This window comes from Notolepis coatsorum, assembly GCF_963971535.1.
Source record: "Notolepis coatsorum genome assembly, chromosome: 1".
Lineage (NCBI taxonomy): Eukaryota > Metazoa > Chordata > Actinopteri > Aulopiformes > Paralepididae > Notolepis > Notolepis coatsorum.
The window spans coordinates 67340471-67365906 of NC_140165.1; the positions used below are offsets into that span (position 1 = coordinate 67340471).

The 25436-nt window shown below is 41.7% G+C and overlaps 1 protein-coding gene across 1 annotated transcript in view; it reads left to right on the top strand.

The window, feature by feature from the left end:
* Positions 1-10829: 10829 nt before the first annotated feature.
* acp2 (acid phosphatase 2, lysosomal) overlaps positions 10830-25436 on the top strand; it is a 39015-nt gene continuing 24408 nt past the window's right edge. The window contains exons 1-2 of the mRNA XM_084323769.1: positions 10830-11022; positions 16025-16120. Of these exons, the coding sequence (XP_084179895.1) occupies positions 10927-11022; positions 16025-16120 (192 nt within the window). The 5' untranslated portion in view covers positions 10830-10926. The remainder of the gene's footprint in view (positions 11023-16024; positions 16121-25436) is intronic.

Consider the following 25436-nt stretch of genomic DNA (forward strand, 5'->3'; position numbering starts at 1 on the left):
TGAATAACATCATTCATAAAGGCTTGTTCATTTAAACGTTTTAAATTCCTTTTCATGACCGTATGTGACCTATTTATTTTCCATTTCTGTACTCCTCACACATGCAGTAGGACAGTGATCACTACATTACACACCAGTGGCCACAATTTTGTCAGTTCTATTGGAAAATACAAGATCAATTGGATTTTGAGAAGTATCAAAAGTTGGGTCTAGTTGGTTCCGTTATCATCTGGGTTAGGTTCAGGTTACCACTGACTTCCTTTAGTTGATCCGAGTTCATATTTAGCCAGTTCAAGTTAAAACCTCCCACCACCAATAGTTCATAATCATAGCTTGACTTGGAGCTTCATATATTATCCATAAAGCAAAATTGTATTCTTCGACTCTATCTTTTTGTTTGTTTTATTGTGGATCCCCATTAGTCTACACCAAAGTGAGACTACTCTTCCTGGAGTCTTTAAAGTTGTTTCTAATAATGTAATATCATTTTGAGTCTCTTAGATTTGTAAGAAACAAGAAATGTCAGTAGTGTAATAGAATAGAGGAAGGGAGAGAGGACTGTCCCCTGCGGGGCCCCTGGTGTTGCTGACCAGTCTGTCTGACACACACAGCCTTATAGGCGCACATACTGTGGTCTGCTCATCAGATAGTCAACCAAATTCAAGATTCAAGAGATTTATTTGTCACATACTGTACATACACAAGACATGTAGTGAAATGAAGGTGGCCATGCCCGCCATTGATTGTGCAAAAGAATACAAATAATAATAGAATAAAATAGATATGATAAAAGGTACTAAGATAAAATACAATACAATGCTAAGCTTACGAATGAAAGGTAATGAGTCATACACTACTATACAATATACTATACAATATACAGTTATGTAATATATACTTTATATTAATGATATGTGCAATGTTGCTGAACTGTTAAAGTTTGTTATTTTTGCAGATGATACAAATGTATATTGCTCAGGAAGTAATTTAAAGGAACTTTTGCCTGATATTGAAAGAGAGCTTGAAACTCTCAAAACTTGGTTTGATGTTAATAAATTGTCTCTCAATATTAAGAAAACTAAATTTATGGTTTTTGGAAATCGAAAAGAAATAGAGGGGGAGATAGAGTTAAAAATATGTGATGTAAAAATAGAAAGAGTTTTTGAGATACAATTTCTAGGGGTAGTTATTGACCAGAAATTAACATGGAAACAACTATATTCAAGGAAAAATATCTAAGTCAGTAGCAATATTGTATAAATGTAAGGATATATTAAACTACAAAGCCTTGCACATAATTTACTGCTCACTTATACTTCCTTACATTTCTTACTGTGTGGAAGTATGGGGGTCGACATTTAAAAATACAGTAAATCCAATAGTCGTACTGCAAAAGCGGGCCATTCGGAACCTTTTCAAGGCTGGTTACTATGAACACACAAATCCATTGTTTATAAAGTCTCATATCGCTGCTGTCGGGACAAAACCTCATAACTCCAAAAACCCAACTTTTCAGCAGATGAAAAAAACTAACACAGATTTGAGGGTGAATAGAGTTAGGAGGTTTAGACAGATGATCGGTTTAATGCTTTCCCATTGTTTAAACATTGTAAAACCCACACACACATATGGAGGATGATCTACGGAGTTGATTTATATAATAAAAAAAAAATTCAAAAAATGGAGTTATGAGGTTTTGTCCCGACAGCAGCGATATTATGAAATGTAATGATTTGGTTTACTATAAAAATATGCAAATAATGTAGAGCTAAAGCAAAGTTATTCCCAGGTGGGGTGCAAAGGTTTTTTTCAACAGATGAAAGAAAATATGATTTGAGAGATATTTGTAAATTTACTGTTCAGAAAGCTAAGAAAGGGATTAAAAGGAGGTGTATTTCTATTATTGGGGTTAACTTGTGGAACAATGCGGATATACAGTTAAGAATGAGTAATTCTATTTTGGTTTTTAAGAAAAAGGTTTGTAAAGCAATTTTTGAAAAATACAAGGGTGAATAACACTGTTTTGTTTGCTTTTTTTCTTTTTTCTTTTAGAATACTGTTTTGGAATCTACATTTTTGTATTTTTTATTTTATTTTTTTAATGATACATTTTGAAAAACTACAAGGGTGAAAAACACTGTTTTGCTTGCTTTTTTTCTTTTCTTTATAATACTGTTTTGGAGTAAAAAAAAATGTTTTTTTTGTAAGAATATAGGACAGGCACATATAAGCACTATGCTTCAGTCTGTACCTTTTTCAGTCACTGCAAATAATCAAATATTGATAAATGATGATGTATATTGTACTTTTTTTTGATGACTGAAAAAAAATAAAAATAAACTACTACTACTACTACTACTACTACTACTACTACTACTACTACTACTACTACTACTACTACTACTACTACTACTACTATATGTAACTATACTATACTACTGTAACTAACTGTATTGAGCCGTACTATATTGTACCCATTCTGCAATGTGTAAATAAAGTTTACAATCAATCTTCATTATTCTGCAAGCTCCTGTTGTACAAGTCCTGCAGGGGTGGTAGTGCAATACCTGCAGTACGCTCAGCTGAGCGCACTACTCTCTGTAGAGCCTTCCTGTCCTGGGCCGTGCAGTTGCCAAACCAGGCAGTGATGTTCCCAGTCAGGATGCTCTCCACAGCCCCACAGTAGAAGGACTGGAGTATTTTCCCTGATACAGTACTTTGAATTTCCTGAGTTGTCTCAGGTGGTAGAGGCGCTGCTTCACATTTTTTAACACAGTGTCTGTGTGTGTTGTCCATGTCAGGTCCTCTGTGATGTGGACTCCCAGGTACTTGAAGCTCACCCTGTCGACGATATTCCCATTTATCCACAGTGGCGTGTGTCCCCTGCTGTATTCTCCTAAAATCCACAATCAGCTCCTTGGTCTTACCAATGTTCAGGAGTAGGCTGTTATCCTGGCACCAGAGTGCCAGGACGCGTGTAGCATAATGACAAGCAAGCAGTGCAAAAATGCGGAAGCATTCGTCACCGCACGCCACTACGGTAAAGCGCCTTTCTTTTCAGGCCCGCTTTGGGAGCTGTCGCGCGGAAATAGGCTGTCTATTGCCATTCTCTTTGACAAACTCTAACCTTAACCAGCTCCTTAACAGCGCCTAAACTTAACCGTTCTAACCTTAACCAACTCCGAAACAATGCCTAACCTTAACCTTAACCTTAACCATGCCTAACCTTAACCATAGAAAGAATATTGCCATTCTCTTTGACAAACTCTAACCTTAACCAGCTCCTTAACAGCGCCTAAACTTAACCGTTCTAACCTTAACCAACTCCGAAACAATGCCTAACCTTAACCTTAACCTTAACCATGCCTAACCTTAACCGGCGAAAGAATACACGTTAAAAAAAAAATCACGTTAAAAAAATAATATTTGATGGCGTTCGAACTCGCCAGCAACGAGCCGTAGGATCCACAGCCATGCAGTCTTGCCAATTGAGCTATTTCTGGATACTGAATAAGGGGCGGTTTCTGGCATCCGCTCGTGTCGAACCAAGGCGGGATCTCATGCGCATGCGCGGGCACCTCGCGAGCACGCCGGCGCACGCACGCACCTGAGCGAGCACGCCGCCGCCGGTGCACGCACCTGGGCGCTGGGCGAAGGAAAATGAAAGGCGCATTACCGCACGCCACTACGGTACCTGCGGTGACGAATGCTTCCGCATTCTTGCACTGCTTGCTTGACATTAAGGAATAGGCTGCCAGGACATCAACCTCCTCCTGGTAGGCCTTCTCATCGTTGTCAGAGATCAAGCCCACCACCACTGTGTCGTCTGCAAACTTCACTATGGAGTTGGAGCTGAACCTGGCCACACAGTCATGCACCTGATTACATCTACAACCTCCTTCAACACTACACTCCCTCCTGCTCACTCTGCTCATCCAACTTAGCCCTTCTGAGCACACCACACTACCGCCTTACACTCCCCGACTATGGAATCAACTCCCCTCACACATCAAAGAAGCCCCATCCGTAGAAACATTTAAGTCCCACCTCAAAACCCACCTGTTCAATCTTGCATACCCTCACTCCTGACCCTCCAACCCCTGCATCACTTACATTTTCACATCTGTACACACCTATATTTTAGTATTATTATTTATTAAAAACATTTCTCTCTGTCTTGTCTCTAAGCTGTCTCCCTCTCTCTGAATTATACCCACCATGTCGTCATTGTGAAAGTCCATGTACTGTGTTTGTCCATGTACTGTGTTTGTCCGTATTGTCGTGGAATATATTATCATGTCATTATAGATCTGTGTTGAGATATCATTTTATCATTTTACAGCTTGACTGTTTCACTGGGACCAGATATGTAATGTGTGTGTGTCTCTTTAAGATACTCCAAGGTAATCTCCCCAGCCAGCCAAAGCAAGATTATTATTACTTCCCGTAGCTGGGAACCATTTTTATTTACTTTCATCATATCTGATGTATAATGTTACGTCTTTCAAGTGTGTATTAAACTATGTTCTGCCCAAACCTCTTGGTCACTTTGTGGCCAGACGATTATGTGTGAACATGATGTATCCGTCTGTAAACTGTCCTTTCATTGTGGCCACGGTGAAATAAACGTTTCTATTATTATTAATAATGGCTCAGAATGATTTATAAACGGCTCATCGTTTTGTCCTTTAATATTTACCATTACAGATGGCGACGAGAGATGTTTATGGGATTTTTTAACTAGCGGGCCATTCTGTTGGTGGGTGCGTTAGTTCGTCTCCCCCTTCTCTCCCCTGGACTGTGGCGGTTTCACGGATGCCGAGTCGGGACGGGGCGAGGGGGTGAGGGAGATGAGGTGGCGTTCCCATAGCAGATGGCGACGAGAGATTTTTTTTTTTTTAAACCGATGGGTGTCGAGGTCGGCCGCCAAACGGACTCTGCAGAAAGGGTGAATCCTGGGATTCCAGGGGAGCACTGCCCTGTCTCGACCTCCTCCGTACACTGGGAGGGGAGAGTACCGGCTGCGCCGTCCGCTTGGCTGTCGCCTCCGGCATGGACCTTGGACGCGTGATAAGGGATCTGTGAGCTGTTGACATTCTGATTTCTGTTTAAAAAAAATTTGTTTTTAAATTTAAAATTAGAGGTCTGTCAGAGCTATTTGTTTTGTGTATATTACTGTGTGCTTGGTAGACTGGCGATGTTTTTTTTTCTATAGTTTCTCAATCTTGGTACGTCCCGAATGTATTAGGCGGGGATTAGCCTCGTGCCCTATAGACGGGGTGCGGGGGCCTACCACGAGTATAATAAAAGATGTTGGTTCAAGTCTGCATCCCGAAGAAGAGGGGTGGGGGTTTTTTGGTCTTCAAAATTATATATATATATATAGCGCTAGTTTCGCTCTGCAGGCTCTGTATTTGGCTTTTCACATAGGAGCAGGAATTGGGACTGTGCTGTGGGATTGTAAATGAGAGCTGTTAGCAGAGGGAGATAGCTGTGTTAGGGGTGATCCTGAGAGGATTTTTTTGGGGGGTTTAAAAAGTCCTTTGGAACGCTGTGAATAGGTGATCCTGCCGTAAAAGGAACGAGAGACAGTATGTTTCACAGGGGTTGATTATCTTAATTATTTTACCTGGTCAATCTGCAGTGTTTTCTAAGGAAAACTAGGGTATAAGGGTACTTATCATGGGGTTCATGGACAAGGAAGGCACTGCTCTAAGGGTTAATTCCATTTTTGTTTGTCTGTACTATAAGGTTTTTTTTTTCATCTCCTCTCTTGAAGGGCCCCCCCAAGAGGGGGAACCCTCCATCTCATCGCCACTGCCTTCTTCTTTTTTTTTTTTTTTTTTTTTAATTTCCGGCAGTGTAGACGCATCGTGGCATATTACTGCCCTCCGCAATTCTTTTGATGGGCTCTTCTTCTTCTTCTTTTCCTGCAGTCTACTGGAACCCGTCATCCCCTACATTGTCCATTGGAGTGCAGCTAATGCTGCTACTTCCTGTCTGAGCCCCCCTCCGCGGGACCCTCCTTGCCCCCTGCAATCTTATTCTGGGCTGCTTGGTCCCTCTCAGCCCCCTCACCCAATTCCCTAACCACCTCCTCCCATTTCAGACCTTCCATTCCCAAATGTTGAACCGCTATCCTAACAATCATCTTTACCCTCTCTGTTCTACCCTTAGCCTCTGCCAGACCAGTAACTACCCCTGCTACGAAGGCCACAATACCAAATTTCTCCTCCCTTACCCTCTCTCTATCCTCCTGCTCTACCCTCTCTGCCAAATGCCCTTCTCCAACCCCCTGCCCCCTTTCTTCGCTGCCCTGTCCTACCCTTCTTCTTCTTCTTTTTTGAATTTCCGGCAGTGTAGACGCATCGTGGCGTATTACTGTCCTCCGCAATTCTTTTGATGGGCTCTTCTTCTTCTTCTTCTTTTCCCGCAGTCTACTGGAACCCGTCATCCCCTACATTGTCCATTGGAGTGCAGCTAATGCTGCTACTTCCTGTCTGAGCCCCCCTCCGCGGGACCCTCCTTGCCCCCTGCAATCTTATTCTGGGCTGCTTGGTCCCTCTCAGCCCCCTCACCCAATTCCCTAACCACCTCCTCCCATTTCAGACCTTCCATTCCCAAATGTTGAACCGCTATCCTAACAATCATCTTTACCCTCTCTGTTCTACCCTTAGCCTCTGCCAGACCAGTAACTACCCCTGCTACGAAGGCCACAATACCAAATTTCTCCTCCCTTACCCTCTCTCTATCCTCCTGCTCTACCCTCTCTGCCAAATGCCCTTCTCCAACCCCCTGCCCCCTTTCTTCGCTGCCCTGTCCTACCCTTCTTCTTCTTCTTTTTTGAATTTCCGGCAGTGTAGACGCATCGTGGCGTATTACTGCCCTCCGCAATTCTTTTGATGGGCTCTTCTTCTTCTTCTTCTTTTCCCGCAGTCTACTGGAACCCGTCATCCCCTACATTGTCCATTGGAGTGCAGCTAATGCTGCTACTTCCTGTCTGAGCCCCCCTCCGCGGGACCCTCCTTGCCCCCTGCGATCTTATTCTGGGCTGCTTGGTCCCTCTCAGCCCCCTCACCCAATTCCCTAACCACCTCCTCCCATTTCAGACCTTCCATTCCCAAATGTTGAACCGCTATCCTAACAATCATCTTTACCCTCTCTGTTCTTCCCTTAGCCTCTGCCAGACCAGTAACTACCCCTGCCACGAAGGCCACAATACCAAATTTCTCCTCCCTTACCCTCTCTCTAACCTCCTGCTCTACCCTCTCTGCCAAATGCCCTTCTCCAACCCCCTGCACCCTTTCTTGGCTGCCCTGTCCTACCCTGCTAACCGCCTCAGCATACGACAACTTACCCTCCCTTCCCACTCTCCGAACCGCGACCTCCTTCTTCATCACCTCGACCTCCTCCTTCATCACCTCACACCCCCTAAACGCTACACTATGCTCCCCACCACAACTACAGCATCGGCTTCACTCCCTCTCCACACTTCCCATAGTCATGTTCCCCGCCACACCTAGCGCACCTCTGCCCCTTCCTACACATGATAGCTATATGGCCAAACTCCTGGCACCTATAACACCTAAGAGGATTCTGAACAAATTCCCTAACCCTATACACCATTTGCCCTGCAAACACCTCCCTAGGAACAACCCCACCCTCAAACTCAATCACTACCGTCTCCGTCTCTATCCTATCCGCTCCCCTCTTCATCCTTTCTACTCTCTTAACTGTGCCATTACGCCTGTCCTCCCTTAACTCGTCCACCAGCTGCCCTACATCCATCCCGACTGGCACCCCAGCTATCACCCCCTTACATCTCCTCTTCTCCCCTACTCTCACAGCCTTATAGGCGCACATACTGTGGTCTGCTCGTCAGATAGTCAACAACCCAGGACACCAATACTAGTGTGTATTGAGTTGTACTGTACCCATTCTGCAATCTGTTAATTAAAGTTTTCAATCAATCAATCAATCAATCAATCAAACCAGGGGGGCCTCTACCTGCATCACCTCCAACTTCTCATTTACATTTACATTTAGTCATTTAGCTGACGCTTTTATCCAAAGCGACTTACAAGTTCTGTACGACAAGACAGCAAGAAGGGTACAACTCTATCAGCTGAGTAACAATGTTTATCAAAGTGTTGCGTGTTACAGTGTAGGTTAGTTTATTAGGACAAGTGCATGACAGTAAGGTTAGTCACGGTTAGATTTTTTTCTTTTTTCTTTATCATTTCAGATAATGGTTGAAGAAGTGAGTCTTTAGTCGACGGCGAAAGATTGGACGGGATTCGGCTGTCCTAACTGGGATGGGTAGTTCATTCCACCATTGTGGGGTAAGGACTGAGAATAGGCGGCTTCTATTTGATGACCCTCCGGGAGCTTGGATAGGAGTAGGTCTGAGGCGGCCAGAAGATGCAGAGCGTAGGGGTCTTGAGGGTGTGTAGTTAGAGACCATTGACCGGAGGTAGGCGGGAGCGGTTCCCTTTGCCGCAAGGTATGCTAGGTCAAGGGCCTTGAAGCGGATACGTGCAGCAATGGGGAGCCAGTGCAGGTCCCTAAGAAGTGGGGTGACATGGGCCGACTTCGGTAGGTTTGAGATCAGGCGGACCGCTGCGTTTTGAATGAGTTGAAGAGGCTTGGTGGCAGTGGCCGGGAGGCCAGTTAGCAGTGCGTTGCAGTAGTCGAGGCGGGAGATGACTGTTGATTGGACGAGGAGTTGGGTGGCTTCTTTTGTCAGGAAGGGGCGTATCCTTCTGACGTTGCTCAGGAGGAATCTGCAGGTTCTGGTTGTCGCTGCGATGTGAGCAGAGAAGTTCAACTGGTCGTCGAGGACAACACCAAGGTTCTTGGCGGTCTGGGACGCGGTCACAGCTGCATTCTCGACTGTGATGGAGAGGTCGGTCAGGGGGGAGGATTTGGCTGGCAGGTGGAGCAATTCTGTTTTGCTTAGGTTCAGTTTGAGGTGGCTCAGAGACGTGGATATCTGAGGGAGGGAAGGAGAGGAAGAGTTGAGTATCATCGGCATAACAATGATATGAGAAGCCATGAGACGTGATAATGTTACCCAGTGATTTAGTGTAGAGGGAGAAGAGAAGGGGTCCTAGGACCGAGCCCTGGGGGACACCCGTCCGCAGGGGGCGGGTGGCCGACAGAGTCCCTCTCCATGACACTTGGTAGGAGCGGTCGTTGAGGTATGATGTCAGCCATGTCAGCACAGATCCAGCCACTCCCATTCCTGCGAGGGCCGCGAGGAGGATCTGATGGTTGACTGTGTCAAAGGCTGCAGATAGATCTAGGAGAATCAGGACAGAGGAGAGGCCTTTCACTTTTGCTAAGTGAAGTGCCTCTGTGACCGCAATGAGGGCCGTTTCTGTGGAGTGGCCAGTCCGGAAGCCAGACTGATTGGGGTCTAGGTCATTCTGTAAGAGATAAGCAGTAAGTTGGTTGGATACAGCACGTTCAAGTGTTTTAGAAAGGAAGGAGAGAAGAGAGACAGGACGATAGTTGCCTATGACGGTGGGGTTCAGGGTTGGTTTTTTTATGAGGGGCGTGACTCTGGCTTGTTTTAGGGAGGTGGGGACCACCCCCGAGTTGAGTGAGGAGTTGATGGTTGCAGTTAGGAATGGGAGGATGTCCGGTGCTAAGGTCTGGAGGAGTGGGGAGGGTAGCTGGTCCAGCTGGCATGTAGTCGGACGGTTCGACGTTACCAGTGTCAGGGTCTTGGCTTCTGTAATGGGAGAGAAAGATGACAGAGTGAAGGATGAGGTTCTCGATTCAGTGTTTGCAATGGGTGGGGGTTGGGAGAAGGAGCTGCGGATGTTCTCCACTTTTTCCTCAAAGAAGATTGCAAAGTCTTCGGCAGAAAAAGATGAGGGAGGTGGGGGTGGGGGGGGAGTGAGGAGGGAGGACATGGTAGCATGCAGTTTGCGAAGATTCTTGGCAGAGGCCTCGATCCTATGGTGAAAGAAAGAAGCTTTGGCATTAGTAATGGTTTTGGAGAATGTTAACAAGAGGTTGTGATATGTGTCGATGTCAGCAGTGAGGCGTGACTTTCTATACTTCCTCTCAGCCGCTCTCAGGACCTGTCTTTGTTCTCTCACTGCATCCGTCAGCCATGGACTGGGTGGGGAACGGCGGGCAGATTTCTCAACGAGAGGACAGAGCTTGTCGAAGGAGGTTGCAAGGGCTGAGAGGAGGGTGGAGGTTGCCATCTCTGTGGGGAGAGCAGAGAAGGTGTCACTCAAAGGTAGAGCGGATATTATGTCAGAGGAGAGGGTGGAGGGGGATAGGGAGGGCAGGTTGCGTCTGAGTGAGACGGTTTGAGTTGGGGTGAAGACCTTTCGGTTAAGCATGAGAGTTAGTAAGAAGGATATGAAGGAATGGTCAGATACATGTAGGGGAGTTACCGTGGTATTAATGATGCTGGAGTTACGGGAAAATATGAGATCTCACCCAGCAGGCAGCAGCCCAGGCCTTGTGGTATCAAAAGCACTGGATAAGTCAAGAGAGACAGAGACTAGCAGGGGCCGCTGTGTCAAACCTGTTGTAAAACTTGTTTAGCTCATTGGCCCTATCCACACATCTCCATCCACTCTAGTGCTCCATCCAGTCCAGGCTGATTTGATGTCGTTTTTAATTTGTTTGTCTGTTATTGAACTGGTATGACTATGATTGTTTGTTTATTTCTTCAATAAAAAAAATCTAAATTCGTGACAAACCCGTGATTTTATTTGGGGGATAAAACTCCGACCGGAAGTGTCGTGTTTGTCGTCACTCTTGCGGAAGCAGCGTCGCTCTTGCGGAAGTAGCGGCAGCGGTGTTGTTGTTGCAGCAGAAGCTCCAGGTGAGAGGCCAGGGGAGCAGCGAGTACCTCTCTAGTTAGTACCTCTAGTTTAGTATATCTCTCTCTTTCTAATCATGTCTCTCAACCTGCTGCTAATAACAGTGTTCGCGCTGGCCCTGGGTCTGTTCTGTGCCGTGACCGCAGACAAACAACTAGTCTACGTGACGGTGGTGAGTATTATTATTATTATTATTATTATTATTATTATTATTATTATTATTATTATTATTATTATTATTATTATTATTATTATTATTATTATTATTATTATTATTATTATTATTATTATTATTATTATTATTATTATTATTATTATTATTATTATTATTATTATTATTATTATTATCAACATCAACAACAGACACCGTGTATAACTCAACCACAAGGGCAGTTAGTTATGGTTTAACGGTGGTACCGGGTAACGTGAAGTCAGTCACAACATTTCAGTATTTATGAGGACATTGAATGAATCACAATTCACTATGAATTGAAAATGGGGGACCCTGATGTAAACAAGACGAAAGTCTTTCTCTGGTCTGCATCCCCTTAACAATTGTGTGTATTGAGCTGTACTGTATTGTACCAATTCTGCAATCTGTTAAATAAAGTTTTCATTAATTCATTCATTCACATAAGAGATACGTTTGTCCTGTTTGAAAACTCCATGAGATGATTCAGTTCCTGTTCAAATCAAACTGGTAATGACACGATGAACTTACTACTAGTGTATTAACGTTACTACAACTAATACTTATAATAACTACTTATGTACTACTAACGTCACTACTGCAAATTATACTATTAACACTTTGACTGTCGGAAAACGCTTAAAAGCGTCATTCCCGGCCATGCTCAAGTTGCCGGAGGACGCTTTACAGCGTCCTTATATCAGTATTTCAAAAATCTGCGATCGGATTCATATTTCCCCTCCGCTGGCCTGAGATCCACCAGGAGGACCCACTGAGCTCTCTGGCGGTTCAGGAGCGCCATCTGGTGGCCGATCGGCGCAATCGCCAAACAGGAAGTGCTATGGAGGTTGTGCTGGTCGGCCGTATTACTTCCGGGCACTCTGTTTGGCTACCGGGACTCGATCTCGACACAATACATAGCGATCGATTGCCAATAACTCGATAAACAACATGATTTGGACATATATACTATTATACAAGCTGGAAATGGACCCGATATTTCTACATACCATAATAGGTAAATGACTGTTCCACGCTCATCGCCCAACGGCGCGAGGAGGATACGGTAAGATTCAGCGTTATTTTTGATCGTATTCCATATAAACTGTTATGATGAACATATCACCCACACTAGATGAATGATATAACGCTGCCCACGGAATTATAAACGATCCCCCGCCCATCCGGTCATCATCAGATCATACGTAGATCATTCTAGAAGTACGTCCAATTGAAATTTTTTATATCGCCCCGATTGCCATCAAACTGTATTTCATCATCAATATAATGCATTTGGGGCTATATATCACGTTCTGGAGAAAGATGCAGAAAGAGATGAAAACATACTTATACATTAGACCATACTTTACTATGAATATGTGAATGAAAAAGTTTAACGTTGCTACACAATGAACAATACATATAGGACTTTGAATGGGCCCTAATAATGGCAATGTAGCAATATAATTTAAAAAGTTATAGCCCTGCAAAGAAGGGGAATTTCTCCATAGACAAATAGCGCTGGCAATCCACAGTCATTTTCCGGATTTCTGGCCGGCACCCATAGTGTTAATTAACGTTACTACTACTAGTTATAACTTTAGTCTGCCAGCTATGTGTTTAGTTTATTTATTTAGCATTGATTGATTGATTGATTGATTGATTGAACATTTTAATTAACAGATTGCAGAATGGGTACAATACAGTAAGGCTCAATACACACAATTGTTAAGGGAATGCAGGCCAGAGAAAGACTTTCGTCTTGTTTATATCAGGGTCCCCCATTTTCAATTCATCATAATTGATTGAATCAATTCACATTATTTAAAAACAGTGCTTTGATTATTGTCCATAATCAAATATGAATGTAATACATGTAAACATGGTCAAGAAAATAACACAAAACAAGAGCCAATAACAAGAAGGAGGAACAAGTACAAGAAAGCAAAGGAGAGGAGAATAACATAATGATAAACATATAATGAAGAAAAAGAACAAAAGAACCAGCCATATTGGTAACACTTGTTACACAGGACTAACTTAATAAGTTGATCATTCATGATCAAATTAAATGGCCTTTAGATCCTTTCTAAAGACAGATAAGGAGGTTGTTGACCTCAATGATGAACTTAAGAGTATTCCAGAGTTTAGGACCTCTAAAACTGGAGTTGATTATGTTATAGAAAATATTATATGTTCATCCTATTACAATTCTTTGTAATAAACCAGCTTACTGCATACATTATCTAGCGTACAGACAGAATGTTTTGTCTGTCTCTCATAACAAAATATCTTCATAATTTATCTTATTATTGTAGTGCTGAGAGATGAGTCTGTGGCTCGAGGCAGAGCGAATAGCATTTATTAAGCACAGAAATACAACATGCTACTGCTACGTTGCTTGCAGTCGACTGACTCCTCTGAGAGAATTTGCCGAATATACGTACACAAATGCTCTAGAAAATTGGTCATGACATCATACAGAGACATCACCAATGTTCTAGAACGCGCGGCTATGACATCACCACAAATGTTCCAGAATGTTCGGCTATGACATCATCACAAATGTTCCTGAATGTTCGGGCGGAACTACATTAGTTCCTTGGGGGGGAATTCTTCACATAGCCAGAGTCATTTTCAAGTACCTTGGAATCTCTGACATAGCTAGAGAAATAGCTAGAGACACCATCTCATGACTACATTTCCACATTGTTCTCTTAGAAATGCCTGACATGACCAAACGTCTTTCTTTCCTATGTAACCTTGTTATGCAGCACTTCCGTAGCCAGACAATGTTGGAGTCACATGACCTGACAGAAACTCTCTCTCTCTCTCTCTCTCTCTCTCTCTCTCTCTCTCTCTCTCTCTCTCTCTCTCTCTCTCTATCTCTATCTCTCTCTCTCTCTCTCTCTCTCTCTCTCTCTCTCTCTCTCTCTCTCTCTCTCTCTCTCTCACTTGTTATATATATCACATTTAATCACTTGTAGGCTATATTGTTATTGCTCCCTGCAGTCTAGTTGGATGCCAAATTTCTTTTCGTTCTACTATACTTGTGCTGTATGATGACAATACATTAGAATATAATCTCATCCAATGTAATCTAGTTTATCTAAGAAGTGTAGTACAGTATGTACTAGATTATGTTGCGTCCAACCCAGTGATAGACGGTGGTAATATTACCTCTGCTGTGAGATCACCTCGGGTGGCATGTATTTGGTGTGTCAACATTAGAATGCAGACTGAGGTGTGAGGTCACATGGCTCACTATATCCAATCAATCAATCAAATCCTTTATTTAACCAGATAAGCATCATTGAGATTAAAATGTCTTTTTCAAGAGTTAATTATATTGTATATGGTTTACACTGCCTTTTTATTCTATTTTTATTTCTACTTCTCCACTGTACTATAATTCTGTGACCTTGTTTACACAATACACTGCCTTTTTATTACATTTTTATTTTTACCACTGTACTATAATTCTGTGACCTGTACCTGTATGTCTTCTACTACCTGTACCCCCCCTCCCCCATGCTGCTATGATAACCGAATTTCCCCAAGGGTATCAATAAAGGAATATCTTATCTTATATCACTGCTGCGCTTATCCAGTCATGTGATATGTGGTATGGCATCATTAGTTTGTGTAATAATTAATCACATAGAATCAGATCAATCTGCTGATTTAAAGCATATGGCCGGGCCGGCGTAATTTCATTTAATATACTGTATCGCCAGAAAAATATTGCCTTGTTTTTCAGTAAAGTATTATGGAGGGGGAAAAAACGGTACAGTGATTTTTGTATCGAGGCAAGAATAACTTGGAACCCACATGTGAAAAGGACTGGCATGGTCCTTTAAGAAGAATTAATTGGAACCCACATGTCAGAAAAATCTGGTATGGTCCTTTAGGAAGAATTAATTGGAACCCACATGTCAAAAAGACCGGTACGGTCCGATAAAGGTCTCCTCCACTCAAGAAAACGATATATTTTTTCTACAATTAACTCCTCTTGGAGGCACGACTGACTACACAGATTGTTATTTGTGACTTTGTCTATACACATTGTTATTTGTGCAGAACTTGTCACCAGAGCGCCCCCTTTTTTTACATTCTTCACTAGAGGTGGAGGAGTTTAGTTTACTCAGTTTATTTGATCAGGGACAGTGCATATCAATCAACAGTTAAATACATTTATAAATGAATACAAATGAAAAACTGTAAATATGCCAACATTAGCAGGGTTGCTACTAGTTTTCAGTTGTAGTCCCTGGGCTAGATGTTTAAGCCAGAAAAGAAACAGAAAAATAGAAGGACATTAAAGCTAATATAATTCAGGAGCTTCTCTGTACTCTTCCACTGGAGGGGGAGGGGCTTCTCTGTACTCTTCCACTGGAGGGGGAGGGGCTTATCTGTACTCTTACACTGGAGGGGGAGGGGCTTCTCTGTACTTCCACTGGAGGGGGAGGGGCTTCTCTGTACTCTTCCACTGGAGGGGGACGCAGCTAATCCTGGCGAACCTATCATGGTCGCCGTTGCCCAGCTGACCACACTGTCATCCAGGAAATGCTAACTGCTAACACGAAATGATAACATGAAACTCATATTATAAGTCCTGTCTTTCTGTCTCCCTGTCTATGTCTCTCTCCACCTGTCTCTCCCTGTCTATGTCTCTCTCCACCTGTCTCTCTCTGTCTATGTCTCTCTCCACCTGTCTCCCTGTCTATGTCTCTCTCCACCTGTCTCCCTGTCTATGTCTCTCTCCACCTGTCTCTCTCTCTCTGTCTATGTCTCTCTCCACCTGTCTCTCTCTCTCTGTCTATGTCTCTCTCCACCTGTCTCTCTCTCTGTCTATGTCTCTCTCCACCTGTCTCTCTCTCTCTCTGTCTACGTCTCTCTCCACCTGTCTCTCTCTGTCTCTGTCCACCTGTCTCTCTCTCCACCTGTCTCTCTCTCTCCACCTGTCTCTCTGTCTCCCTGGCAGTTATTCCGTCATGGCGATCGGTCTCCAGTCAAGGCGTACCCTACAGACCCGTACCAGGAGGACACGTGGCCTCAAGGCTTTGGCCAGCTGTCTCAGGTAGAAACTACGCCACATTTTAAAGGGGAACTGTGGAATAATTGTATATCCCCCCGCCATCCCAAATTGTAATCACCCCCCCCCTCTCCCACAGACAGCCCACTGTCCTCACGAATACCCCTGTCTAACCCCCCCCCCCCACTCACACGCCCTTTGTCTCTCCCTACCCACCTTCAAAACCGCTCTCAAAGAGCACCTACAGGAGGCTGCAATTCGAAACTGGCCCCCGTAAATGTCCGAAACCCGCCTTCCCACCCACCCACCCACCCCCTCCTAATATACAGTTTCCTCCCCCTCGTATGTATATATTTTCTGTTAGGATCTCTGTTTAACAGTACTGTATATTTGCATATCTTGTATGTAAATGTGCAGGAGAGCTTCATGATATAATCTGTATATTGTGTATGTCAGAAATGTCATTATGAATTGAAAATGAGGGACCCTGATGTAAACAAGACGAAAGTCTTTCTCCGGTCTGCATCCCCTTAACAACTGTGTGTATTGAGCCATACTGTATTGTACCCATTCTGCAATCTGTTAATACAATTTTCAATCAATCAATCAAACCTCCAACCCCCCCCCCCCCCCCAACCATGACCACCTCCATCTCCTTACCACACCCCTCGCCCGATACCAACCCCTCTCCCTCTCCTAACTAGAATCCCCCTCCCCTCCTTGACCCCCCTCCAGCCTACCCAGAGTTCCACTCTCTGACCCTAAGAGACACGCCTGAGTGGACTCTGGAGCTCACCTGGGGACACATCAGCTGGTGTCTCGGTTGGGTCATCCAGGCTATAATAACTATATATAACTATAAATGAATGAATGAAGTTACAAAAGGAAAAGAAAAAAGAAAAGAAAATCACAAATGTACATATATTCAAGGCAAGCTCACACACAAAATCCAAAATCAACGGCCGAAAAAAAGGAATAGGCTGAAGAAGCACATGCTTATTTTTGCCTATGATCCTTTACAAATTCTTAAAAACTAAATATATTTTAATATAAGAAAGAAAAACCTATAATATGCTGTAAGATATAATTTTTTTAATGAAAAAACAAATGTTTGATGTTTTACTCAAAACTGTACTCCTGAATTATTTGATCCTTTGTTTTAAGACATTTTGAAATCTCCCCTGAGAAGTACACAACTTCAACCCGTCACCAAGGCTATTCCATAATTTAACTCCCAAAATTGAAACACATCTAGCTTTTACATTAGTTCTTACCTTTTTACATGTTTTAAGAATACATGACCCTCTTAAATGATACTTTCCTTTGTTTTATCAAGCCTACCTTCGACGGTCCACCTTCATTGAGCGGGTTCAATTCCCTAACAGAACCACGCCTCACGTGTTGCACATGCGCCGCCACTGCAGATCGCTCGACCTGTTTCTGTACGTTTTGTCTAGTTCTACATTTGTATTGTACTTTTTTATTCTTATTTGTGATTTGTTTGTCTACCTAAATGTTTACTGTGAGCGATTTGTAGTGCCAAATTTCCCTCTGGATGATTAAAGTATTTCTATTCTATTCTATTGTAAATGAAGGGCCTAGGAAAGTTCAATCAATATTTGTGAACGAGCTATTGGCTCCCAAAGCCAGAAACCAGAAAAGTAAGAATCAACTAGTTGAACAATTACATTTGATTTGTGAAAATGTATGTTTTATTGTTTAAAAAAGAAAACTACCGCGACCACATTTTATTTAGGAATTTATTTGGGGACCCCACACATTGGTCGCCAAAATCGCTTTTCAGCGTTATTGCCCGCCATGCATTGACCGGCAACATCGCTGTACAGCGTTTTTGAGATCAATATTTCATTTTTTCGCCATGGCATTCATAATTCATCCACCCAACCCCCGATGCCCTAGCAGGACCCTAGATGGGACTGCAATGGCTCAATACCGCCGCCTGGTGGATGGTCGGGCGAGTTACACTCTCGCAAAAACCGGAAGTGTCATTGGTGCATCGAGGAAATTCCTCCGGCAGTCACATCTCGCTACGGGACTCCGGACAGACACTATAGTACATATGGAGCGCTTTCTAAAGTTAATAATCTATATGATTTTGGCGTTTATTGCGCCATACAAACCGGAAATGGACCTAGGTGATCGGCGTCGAATAATTGGGATCTTTCATCGCCAGTCTCATCTAGGGATGGGTACCTTTCACATTTGAACCGATACGGTACCGGTACCTGTGAATCGATACCGATACCCAACGGTACCTTTTTTCGGTACTTTAGTCTCTACCTCAGTCGTGAAAAAAAATCCAAGCTTCAAATAACTACACTTTCGATCGTTTCGGCTTGCCATTGCCCCGATTGCTTTGTTGTTGAATCAAGTCAAATCCTAGGTGCATTGCAAATTGATGGATACAACATTTTTAGAAAGGACAGGCATGCATTTGGGGGAGGGGTTGCTTTTTATATTCAGAATCTTATTCCAGTGAAGATTAGGGAAGATTTAAAGGGGAACTATCTTATAAATGGCCTTTTTCAGTGTTTAGCATTGTTTCCTAGCTATGTGGACTTATATTATTATGATCTATGTCTCTAAATCTCATATTGGCGCATTCTTCCAATTCTCCTCTCACAATATTCACCCTCACTGAACTGAGTCATCTGAAAATGTGATGATTTGTGATGTCAGAAAGACACCGCTGCATGATAATGTTCAGGCGAAGCAGAACCATTACCATTGTGGTTGGTGCCCAGGCTCAAAACGGCTTAAGATCTTGAGGTAGAAAAATGCTGTTTTTGAGGACTTGATTAGAAATACAAAACAATGAATAAAAAAAATAAAAAATTACAGAGGTGTTCCATAAACTCACTTGTGTAAAAGTGCCCAAATAGTGAAAGAAATAGTAAAATAGTTCCCCTTTAATGAATAATGAAATTGAAACATTATGGCTGCAAGTACACTTGCCTCATTTGAAGCCTATGTTGATTGGTTGCTGTTATAGACCACCTAGTGCAAATAATGTGTATCTAGAACAAATATGTGACATGTTGGACCAAGTGTGTGATTTGAGTAATGAGATTTATTTTATGGGTGACCTTAACATCGATTGGTTTTCATTGAAATGCCCATTGAAAAAACGACTTCTAACTGTAGCAAATGCATGTGGTCTATCACAGGTAATTAACAAACCAACTAGGATATGTTTGAAAAAGGATGGTAACCAGGTCTCCACCTGCATTGATCACATTTTTACTAACAATGCGGAGCTATGTTCCAAGGCGGTATCTGTAACTGTTGGTTGTAGCGACCATAACTTAATTGCTATTGTAAGGAAGACTAAAATGCCAAAACTGGACCTAAAATAATTTACAAAAGATTGTATAAAATGTTTAATCAAGACAGCTTTGTGAAGGATGTTGAAAATCTATGTTGGTCAAAGGTGTTGAGGGAAAAAGATCCTGAAAAATCTCTATGGGAATTTGATACCATTTTTATGCCACTTGTTGACAAACATGCACCATTGAGAAAGTTTACCGTCAGAAGCGTCAGAACACCATGGTTGGATGATGAACTAAAAGAATATATGATAGAACGTAACCGAGCTAAATTAATAGCAAATACATCAGGTTATAAATCAGACTGGGAGGTATATTGTAAATTAAGAAATGTTGTTACAAAATGTAATAAAAAGAAGAAGAAATTGTATTATGAAAATAGATTTAATTATATAAAAAATGACAGTAAATTATTATGGAATACTCTAAATGAAATAATGGGCAGGAATAAGAGACCTACCCCATCCTTTCTAGAAACAGAAGGAAAATTCCTCACCAAACCAGTTGAGATTGCTAATCATATTAACAATTATTTTATTGGAAAAGTAGATAATTTAAGGAATAATATGCAAACAATAGATAATGAAAAATCTTATTTATTAATAAAGAATAAAATAATGAAAGATAAAAATTGTCAATTAAATTTTGATAGTGTGACTATAAGTAATGTAGAACATATGTTAAGTACCACTAAAAACAAACCACCAGGTGTTGACGGTCTTGACGGGAAACTTCTGAAATTGGTCCCTGATTTAATTGCCCCTGCTATCTGTCATATTATAAATCAATCCTTTAGTGAATGTTTGTATCCGCAACAGTGGAAAACTGCCAAAGTAATACCACTGCCAAAAAATTTGAAATTGCCATTCTCAGGATCTAATAGTCGTCCCATAAGTTTACTGCCAGTTTTAAGTAAACTGAAGGAAAGAATAGTAAGTGAACAGATTAAAAGCTACTTTTCTTTTAACACATTGACCACTGATTTTCAACATGCATATCGTGAAGGACATTCAACAGCGACTGCATTAACCCAAATGACGGATGATTGGCTGAAAGAGATAGATAAAAAGAAAATGGTTGGAGCTGTCTTGCTTGATTTTACTGCAGCATTCGACATCATAGATCACAAATTCTTACTTAAAAAACTTGAATGTTACGGTTTCTCCTCATCTGCACTATCTTGGATGCAAACTTATTTAGCAAACCGGAAACAAATCGTTTTTTTTAATGGGAGTTACTCAGAAGTTAAAACGGTAAGGTGTGGAGTACCCCAAGGAAGTTGCCTTGGGCCTTTGCTCTACACCATATTTACAAATGACATGCCTCTTGTCCTAAATAAGTCCTATATTTCTATGTATGCGGATGATTCAACGATTTACACATCAGCCTCAACAGCCAATGACATAAATACGGTCCTAAAGGCAGAGTTGCAATCAGTGATGGAATGGATAAAGAATAACAAACTAGTTCTAAACATATCAAAGACAAGTAGCATCATTTTCGGTTCAAACCATACTCTAAGAACGAACCCAGTCTTGAAACTTTTGATAAGTGATGTGGTAATTAATCAAGTCCAGGAGACTAAACTCCTAGGGGTAACATTAGACAGTAAATTGTCATGGTCACACCATATAAACAATATAGTAGTGAAAATGGGAAGAGGGATTTCTGTTGTTAAAAGATGTGCTCATTTGTTACCACTAAATTCTATCAAACAGGTAATTCAAGCTCTGGTTTTGTCAAATCTTGACTATTGTCCTGCAGTATGGTCGAATGTAACGAATAAACTGAAAAAATTACAAATGGTACAAAACAAAGCAGCACGTATAGCGCTTCGCTGTGAGTACAGAACTAATGTTGCAGCGATGCACAGTTGTTTAACTTGGTTACTTGTCAAACATAAATTACTCTGCTCACTCCTTGTATTCACTAGGAATATTCTTGTTACAAAGATCCCCTCAATTTTATATAACAATTTATCAATAAGTCTCGACAGACACAACCATTCCACCAGACATGCTTCTGCACGAGGTTTTACACTTCCAAAAGTGAGGTCGAATGCAATGAAGCGAACTGTCATGTTCCGTGGTATGCAGGAATGGAACTCTCTTCCCAGACATGTTAAGCAGGAGAATAGTAAATGTCGTTTCAAAATCGTGGTAAAACAACATTTTCAACCAAAGAAATTGACATTCCCTAATAGATAGTGTGAACGTAAATGAAAATGTATGTGTCTGATAAAGAGATGGGTATATATGGATGAAAAGGCATGTGTCTGATAGGGATATATTATTAAAATATTGTATAATTGGCTGATATGAACATAGATAATGTATGTAAAAGCTAAATAGTATATTATGCTGTATTGTATTATGAATTAATTATGAGTAGGTATTATTGTATTGTATTATGAATTCATTCATAAGGAGTATATGTATAAGTGTATAAGGGTTTATATTGTTGTTTTAATTGTCTGTATGACATGTAAATGTTGTGAGTGTATAAATCTGTAACTGTATTTTATGTGTTATGGACCCCAGGAAGAATAGCCCCAGCACTGCTGTGGCTAATGGGGATCCAAATAAACTTAAACTTAAACTAGGTACGTGTATATTGTGCGTGTATATTGTACATGAAATATACGTGTATATTGTACATGAAAAGAAAAAAGGTTAAAAAAAAGTGTAACATTTTTTTTATTAATTTTTTCCCCCGGTATCTCACCTGAATCGATACTCGGTAGTACCGACGTGTTTCGGTAAGTACCTTTAAAAGTACCGAATTCTGTACCCATCCCTAGTCTCATCGGCCCACGGTAAGAGAACAGTAACGTTATTTTCAGCCCGATTGTTTATTCATTTCACTGCAAACCATCTGATCAATATATCACCCATACTACATAAAGCCGTTACTGATGATCAAGGAATTATAAACGACCCCCCCCCCCTTTCCTCCGCGCATGATGAAGCATAATGTAAACCGATCATATACATTTGAATTTTTTAATATAGCGTGTATGGGAAAGAAACGCCAATCGATAATCTATCATATGCGTTTGGGCCCATAACTAGCGTTTTTGGAATTACAGCAGAAAAGATTAAAAACACTTATATTCTCGAAGGTATTAACACAACAATGTATGAATGAAAAAGTATAACGTTCCCACATCCTGAACGATAGATAATCGATGTTGAATGGGCCATAGTAATGTCAATATAGCAATAACATTAAAAAAGTTATAGCCCTGCAAAGAAGGTAAACATCTCCATAGGCTTTTAACGGTGGCAGAGAGGGGTATGAGATGGGCACAACCCCCGGCGGTCAATGTGTTAAAGGAAAACTCCAACATTTTCGGAAATTTGCTTATTTGCCATCTACCCTGGAGTTAGACAAGAAGATACATACCTTTTTTTCTTCTCTGTGCATGCAGTAGGAGTAGGAAGACGCGCACCGTTAGCCTAGCTTAGCGTCAGTCACTGGAAGTAGGTTCCTCCATTAGCCTAGTTCCCAACGTCTTCCTACTCCTACTGCATGCACAGATAAGAAAAAGGTATGCATCTTCTTGTCTAACTCCAGGGTTCCCAAAATGTTGGAGTGTTAAGATACATAGCTTTTTCTTCTGTGCATGCAGTAGGAGTAGGAAGACATGCACCGTTAGCCTAGCTTAGCGTCAGTCACTGGAAGTAGGTTCCTCCATTAGCCTAGTTCCCAACGTCTTCCTACTCCTACTGCATGCACAGATAAGAAAAAGGTATGCATCTTCTTGTCTAACTCCAGGGTTCCCAAAATGTTGGAGTGTTAAGATACATAGCTTTTTCTTCTGTGCATGCAGTAGGAGTAGGAAGACGTGCACCATTAGCCTAGCTTAGCGTCAGTCACTGGAAGTAGGTTCCTCCATTAGCCTAGTTCCCAACGTCTTCCTACTCCTACTGCATGCACAGAGAAGAAAAAGGTATGCATCTTCTTGTCTAACTCCAGGGTAGATGGCAAATAAGCAAATTTCCCAAAATTTTGGAGTTTTCCTTTAACACTTTGAATGCCAGCCATGCTTTTTGTCGTTAGTTCATGCCGACCTTTGAGTGCCCGCCAACGCTATATAGCGTTTGTTTGTCGTATTTCTTTTTATTGGCGATTTGAATTCATATTTCATCAATCGAGCCTCACGCTAGTGTTGCAGATTCTCTGAGCTCAATTGGGAAAATACCGCCCCCTATCGTCTCTCCCTGTGTAACTGCACCCCATTACTTTAGACTGACGAAGGGGGGGGGGGGGGGGGGGGGGGGGCAGTTTCCTCATTTAACTTTTCCGTCAAGCCAGCTGAAGAGACCAAGTGATCGCCGGCCATCAGAACAGCGTGGATTATGTATTTACAGTACCCAACACTGTAATCAATAAGCGTGATCGATATTTGGAATGGCGATCAGGAATTGGAATAATCTTTTTGGATAACATCTGATCTAAGGTAAGGAATTTATTTGACCAGTCTTGGGGTAATCGGATCTGTTTTGACCTATATATCAGCGTGTGCCCCATGTGTGTGTGTGTATGTGTGTGTGTGTGGCTGTGCGAGTGATCAGGAAATGAGAGAATCGACATTTCAGCCCGCTTCTATAGCGTGCATAAGTACATACTATCGATAATCTAGCGTTTATTTGAAGACGATTCATAAATAGGCCGAAAAATTACAACGTTTGTGTATCCAGAATATTCCAGTAAATGCCGTTTATCACGGAATCTTTATATTTTCCTTGAAAACAAGGGCTTTTCAAAATGCTATAAAACGGAAATTAAGCGATTTAAAAAAAAAAAAAAAAAAAAAAAAAAAAATCCGTTTCGACAATGTTGACTGCAAACAAGTCATTGATAAGCGACAGGCAGATTAGACACATAGCCATAATTTAAGACAGCGATTATGCGTTCACAACGCTATCATTGAAGTGGGTGCTGGCATTTAACCATGCTTTACCATGTTAATGGCCGGCACTGAAAGTGTTAATGTATCGCATAATTTCAAACGTGGAATTAAGGAATATCAAAATAAAAGCACACGTTGTTGAACTTGATCATGCATATTTATTAGAACATTTAATTACAGCACTATGTTATCAATACACATTTATAAAACGAGTCATATTTTGCCAAAATATGTTGCCAGAACAGTTAAAAAAAAACGTTTGATTAAACATTTTTGTACTTTTACCAATTTGCGTTGCAACCCGTAGTTGGAGAACCACTGCTTTAAACCTCGGCTGGTACCCACAGGCTGAACAGAGCCAATAATTCAACAACAACCGCGTGTCAACAATGGCATAGAGATCAGACCCCACCTCGACAGACTCTCCAACTAAACGCCCTGTTTGGACATACATTTACATTTAGTAATTTAGCTGACTCTTTTATCCAAAGCGACTTACAAATTGTGAACAACAAGTCATCAGGAGCGGTACAACTTTCTCAACTCACCTATGTTTCACTGTTTGATGAAGAGTTGCACCCCTTCCTGCTGACTTGTCGTACAGAACTTGGATAAAAGCGTCCGCTAAATGACTAAATGTAAATGTGCAATTTTATGCAGCCATCTGGTAGAGGTAAACGGTACTCTATCCCCCCCCCCTTACAGTGAGCTGTGGTGTTCCACAAGGAAGCATACTAGGACCGCTACTGTTCCTAATTTATGCAAATGACATGTCGTCAGCCTGTGACTGCAACTTGTTCCTGTTTGCGGACGACTCAGCCTTGCTGGTCTCTGACGAGAACAAGTTGCAGGTTGAAAAAACCCTCAGCTCGGAACTAGGCAAAATCTGCATATGGCTCGCTGATAACAAACTATCATTACACATGGGCAAAACAGAGTCCATTCTCTTCGGTTCAAATAACAAACTCAGCAAGACCGACGGCTTCTCAGTTACAGTGGTTGACAATATTGTCACAAGGAAAGACGAAATTACCTACCTGGGTTCCATCCTAGAGGCACATCTTTCCTGTGACAAAATGGTATCCAATGTAATAAAAAA